This window comes from Ranitomeya variabilis, chromosome 1 (genome assembly GCF_051348905.1).
Source record: "Ranitomeya variabilis isolate aRanVar5 chromosome 1, aRanVar5.hap1, whole genome shotgun sequence".
NCBI lineage: Eukaryota > Metazoa > Chordata > Amphibia > Anura > Dendrobatidae > Ranitomeya > Ranitomeya variabilis.
This window is the reverse complement of record NC_135232.1, coordinates 22,820,959-22,826,958: the sequence shown is the minus strand read 5'-3', so window position 1 is coordinate 22,826,958 and position 6,000 is coordinate 22,820,959. Positions and strand designations below refer to the sequence as shown.

The 6,000-nt window shown below is 44.1% G+C and overlaps 1 protein-coding gene across 1 annotated transcript in view; it reads right to left on the bottom strand.

The window, feature by feature from the left end:
- Positions 1-4,427: 4,427 nt before the first annotated feature.
- The window catches only part of LOC143793424 (uncharacterized), a 112,098-nt gene continuing 110,525 nt past the window's right edge, over positions 4,428-6,000 (bottom strand). Inside the window, 1 exon segment of the mRNA XM_077280382.1 lies at positions 4,428-5,949. Coding sequence (XP_077136497.1) covers positions 4,847-5,949 — 1,103 coding nt within the window. The 3' untranslated portion in view covers positions 4,428-4,846.

Below are 6,000 nucleotides of genomic sequence, written 5' to 3'. Positions count from 1 at the left end.
AAAGCTTAGGAAAAACTAAGCATAGGATTTGTGCCCTTTGTAGAGAAGACCTTCCAATTACCTGGGAGAAGAGACTCTGTAATATATGTATTCAGCAAACGGTTTCCGAAGGGCTTCCCGGGTTTGCAGCCGATCTTAAAACCTTGATTAAAAATCAGGTAGAAGACACCTTTAGATCTCTTAAAAGGGGAAAAAAACAGAGGAAGACTGGGCACAGGTCCCCGTCTCCGGTGTCTAATACAAACAGTGATGATGCGGACTCAGATTCGTCTAATTCCTCCTCTTCTTCTTCATCATCTTCTTCTTCCTCTGGGGGTCACAGCTGTTTCCCCTCGGAAGACACCGATGGCCTCATAAAAGCAGTCAGGAGCACTATGGGGTTAGTAGACCCTCATCCCAAAAAGTCGGTCCAGGACATTATGTTCGGAGGTCTCGAGCAAAAGAAGAAGAGGGCCTTTCCACTTAATGAGACAATTTCCGCACTAATTAAAAAAGAGTGGAAAAAACCCGTAAGAAAGGCGTTATTAACACCTAAGAGAAAGAACCCCTTTGAGGATGAATCCTGTTCCTTTTGGGAAAAAGCCCCCCAACTAGATGTAGCTATATCTAAGGCATCTAAAAAATCCGCCCTCCCCTTTGAGGACATGGGGGTCTTGAAGGACCCTATGGACAAAAAGGCAGATGCCTTCCTCAAAAGTTCCTGGGAATCAGCTGGGGGAGGTCTAAAGCCGGCAGTCGCCGCCGAATGCACGTCCCGTTCACTAATGATTTGGCTAGACCAACTGGAGAGCCAGCTAAAGGGGAAAACATCCCGTGATTCCATACTGAGTACCTTGCCTGTATTAAGAGGGGCGGCCGCATTTTTAGCAGATGCTTCTGCTGATTCTATTAGATTAGCTGCTAGATCAGCAGTCTTATCTAACGCGGCTAGGCGCGCAATCTGGCTTAAGTGCTGGCCAGGGGACTTACAGACAAAATCTAAGTTATGTACCATCCCTTGCGAAGGGGAGTTTTTGTTTGGTCCGACCTTAGATGACATCCTGGAGAAGGCGAGAGATAAAAAATAAATCCTTCCCCTCCCTTGGCTTCCCCGCTTATAGACGGCCCTTTCAAAGCAAGAGGTTTTTCCGCAAAAAGCAAGGGAGAAACCAGGGAAAATGGGAAGATAAGAAAAGCAGAAATAAAGGATAGTTGTTTAACAAAAACCCCAACGACAACAAGAAACCTTCCCAATGAAGGTTGGCCCCGGGTGGGGGGGGAAGACTCTCTCTCTTTCTCCCGGCCTGGGAGAAGATTACCTGCAGCCAATGGATCCTGGGCATAATAAAATCAGGGCTGAAACTAACGTTTCTAAAAAACCCTCCCCCCTCCTTTTCAATAACATCTCCAAGGTCTTCAGTGGAAGAGCAATTGGCATTGGAAAACGAGGTCGTGGAACTAGTGGACAAGGGAGTTCTTCTGGAAGTTCCCCCACGAGAAAGAGGGCAAGGTTACTATTCCCCGCTATTCCTGAGGAAAAAAACGGATGGGTCGTACAGGACTATCATAAACTTGAAAGCCTAAACAAATACCTAGAAGTTCAACCGTTCAAAATGGAGACAATAAAGTCATCTATAAAAATGCTGTTTCCTCGGTGTTTCATGGTAGTCCTGGACCTGAAGGATGCCTACTATCACGTCCCTATCCACATAGATCACCAGAGGTTTCTCAGGATAGCGGTTCATATCAGGGGGATATTACGTCACTTTCAATTTTCAGCCCTACCATTCGGACTAGCAATAGCCCCGAGAATATTCACAAAACTAATTGCGGAGGTGATGGCTCATCTCAGAGAGCAAGACACCTTGATTGTACCTTATCTGGACGACTTTTTGGTGATAGGCTCCTCTCCCCAACACTGCATCAATCAGCTAGAAACAGTAACGAGGTTTCTAGAGGAACTGGGCTGGCTAATAAACTTAAAAAAGTCCAGATTGGTGCCTTCCCAGGTCCAGGAATACCTAGGTCTCACTCTAGACTCTATAAAGGAAGAGTGCCGTCTTCCGGGGGAAAAAATACAGAGAATAATAACGCTAGTGTCGAAATACGAGCCCTCCCCTCTATAACTCTACGCCAGGCTATGTCCCTCTTGGGATCTATGACTTCATGCATACCTGCGGTCCAATGGGCTCAGCTCCATTCAAGAAACCTTCAATGGCAGATCTTGTCCGAGGAGATTTCTCTGGGAGGGCGTTTAGAAAGTCGGTTGAGATTATCTCCAAACACAACTCGGTCACTAATCTGGTGGGCATCACAAAAGAATCTTTCCCAGGGAATCCCTTGGGTAATTCCAATCTCAAAAATACTGACAACAGATGCAAGCCCCAGCGGGTGGGGGGCTCATTTGGGCGACCTAGTAGCTCAGGGCACCTGGTCAACGTCTCTGGAAAAAGAATCCTCCAGTATGAAAGAACTTCTAGCGGTCAAGTTTTCCCTGCTGGAATTCTTGGGGGCCCTTCACTCTCACCACGTCAGAGTCCTGTCAGACAACAGGGTTGTAGTGGCATACCTAAATCGGCAAGGGGGTACTCGCTCCAAAAATCTGATGGAAGTAACCGAGGCAATCTTTCAAATAGCCGAGGGCAACCTTCTATCCCTGACAAGTCTGCATATAAGGGGAGTAGACAATTACAAAGCGGACTTTCTGAGCCGCTCCAGCCTAAAACAAGGAGAATGGGAGCTAAATCAGACAGTATTCACCCGGATCACAGAAAAATGGGGGGTTCCCGACATAGACCTCTTTGCCAACAGCACAAACAAAAAAGTAACCTCTTTCTGCTCCATAACTCCTCGGGGGAATCCAGTAGCTCTGGATGCGTTCTTGATTCCATTGCTACATCAGTTGGCTTACGCATTTCCCCCATTTGCTCTGATTCCGGCAGTGCTGAGGAAGATTCGGGAGGACGGAGCTCATGTAATCTTAATAGCCCCGCTCTGGCCGAAGAGAGCTTGGTTCTCTTGGATGAGGAGAATGTCGATATCCGACCCATGGGTACTCCCAGACCTTCCAGACTTACTCTCCCAAGGCCCGGTCAACCATCCACAAGTTACGAGCTTACACTTGACAGCCTGGCATTTGAGAGGAAGCTACTAGAGGATAGAGGGTTTTCACCAGGGCTGGTATCCACTCTTCTACAAAGTAGGAAACCGGTTACAACAAAGCAATATGGGAAGATATGGAAAAAATTCCTGTCATCATCGGGCACCAAAATAGGGGAAAAGGTTCCCCTTAAAACCATATCAGAATTTTTACAAAACGGGTTGGAGATCGGTTTAGCCACGAGTACCCTGAAAGTCCATGTGGCAGCATTGGGAGGCCTGTTTAATTATGATTTGGCAGGTAATCGGTGGGTTTCAAGGTTCATCAGGGCAGCAGGTAGATCGAGGCCACTTCCAATAAAAACTGCCCCTCAATGGGATTTAAATTTGGTCCTTAAAGCCCTGACTAAACCACCCTTCGAACCCTTGGAGGATGTCCCGTTAAAACTCCTATACCTCAAAACATCCCTGCTAGTCGCCCTCACATCTGCTCGTAGAATTAGCGACATACAGGCATTATCTGCTAACCCTCCATACACACAGTTTTTAGAGGATAGAGTTATTCTCAAAATAGACCCTGCATACCTCCCGAAAGTGGCATCCCGGTTCCACAGAACTCAAGAGATCTCTCTTCCCTCCTTTTGTCCTAACCCTAAAAATAAGGAGGAAGCGTTACATACACTAGATGTAAGGAGATGCCTCATGCAGTACTTAGAAGCCACCAGAGAGAGTAGGGAGGATGCCTCTCTTTTTGTGTGCTGTCAGGGTCCCCGAAAGGGGAAAAAGCCTCCAAAGCCACTCTGGCGAGATGGATCACGGACGCTATCAGCCTGTCATACTCATCAAGTGGAATGTCCGTTCCAGGTGAGGTCAAGGCTCACTCAATGAGGGCAGTGGCAGCTTCTTGGGCGGAGAAGGCCGGAGCTTCTATTGACCAGATATGTAGAGCTGCTACTTGGTCATCACCTTCCACATTCTATAGGCATTATAGATTGGACCTTATCTCCTCTTCAGACCTTACCTTCGGTAAAAGGGTTCTGGAAGCGGTGGTCCCTCCCTGAATGTACAGTCTATGAAATCTCTCCGTGGTGCAGTCATGGGCGACAGAGAAAAATATAGTTCTTACCGATAACGGTATTTCTCTGAGCCCATGACGGCACCTGTACATTCCCTCCCTTCACTTTTGGGTGTGCACGTTAATATAAGTCATAGGTTATTTATGATAGGTCACGCGGTATCTCAATTAAGTTAATTTAAAGTAATGTTGAAACTAATAAGCTGTTCCATAGTCTCCCACCGTTCTCTAGTAAACAACTGATGCGGGAGAGTGGTACCACCTTTTTATCTGTAGGTTTCCTGTCCTTGGTGGGCGGATCCCCTCTCTCCGTGGTGCCGTCATGGGCTCAGAGAAATACAGTTATCGGTAAGAACTATATTTTTTTTAAACCATGTGAAATAATGCTACGTATTTGTATCCGTACGGCCATGTGGATCCTTTTCTTCCTTTTTTTGTCAATTTTCTCTAGTGGTCAATGGTATTGGATCCATACTGTGTTAACAAGGAGGAACGCTACATTTACCACAAGGTGAGGCTTTCCCAATTTTTCTTTTTGTTCTTCTTCTAGGTTTATCTAAAAAAAGTTAAGGCTCTTGGTAGAAGGGGGTAAAAAATGGAAATGCAAAAACGGAAATTGGCCATGTCAATAATGGGATAAAGCTAGATAATGTTTATCAAGATCTGATCTAATAGTGAAACATTTTCCACAGTCTAAACATGAAAACGGCGTCTCCCTGTGTGAGATCTTCCATGTCTAACAAGATCTGATTTATTGGTAAAGCATTTTCCACATTTTGAGCTTGAAAATGGCTTCTCTCCTGTGTGAATTCTTTGATGTGTAATAAGATTTTGTTTCTGGGTAAAACAGTTTCCACCTTATGAACATGAATATGGCTTCTCTCCTGTGTGAGTTTTTTGATGTCTAAAAAGAATACGTTTATTGTGAAAACATTTTCCACATTGTGGACATGAAAATGGTTTTTCCCCTGTGTGAATTCTCTCATGACTAACAAGATTTGATTTACGGGTAAAGTATTTTCCACATTTTGGGCATGAATATGGCTTCTCCCCTGTGTGAATTCTTTGATGTCTAATAAGATTTTGTTTCTGGGTAAAACATATGCCACATTCTGAACATGAATATGTTTTTTTCCCTGTGTGCATTCTCTCATGACTAACAAAATCTAATTTCTGGGTAAAGCATTTTCTACATTTTGGGCATGAATATGGCTTCTGTCCTGCGTGAATTCTTTGATGTCCTGTAAGATGTCGTTTCTGCGAAAAACATTTCCCACATTCTGAACATAAAAATGGCTTATTCCCTGTGTGGGTTTTATGATGTCTAATGAGATCTGGTTTTAAGGTAAAACATTTGCCACATTCTGAACATGGAAATGGCTTCTCCCCTGTGTGAATTTTTTGATGTCTAATAAGAACATGTTTGTGATTAAAACATTTCCTACATTCCTGACATGAAAATGGCTTCTCCACTGAGTGACTTCTCTGATGTGTAATCAAAATTGATTTTGTGGAAAAACATTTGCCACATTCTGAACATAAATATGGCTTCTCACCCCAGGGAACTTTTTGACGTTCGACACCCAGTCTGTAACTTGTATTTTGTTTTACAGTCTGTGATGAGTCAGGAGATACGATCTGTTTAACAGGATCAAATGATACATTTTTGATATGAGGGGCAGAGGGTATATATTCAATATTGCCATTTTTCTCATATGCATATTGAATGATACTACAATCATATGCATTAACATGTGAAGGTTTTGGATGTTCCTCTGAGATCCAGGTACAGTCATCTGCAAAGAATAAAACAGATTATATTATTTTATAGCAACATAACCTAATAT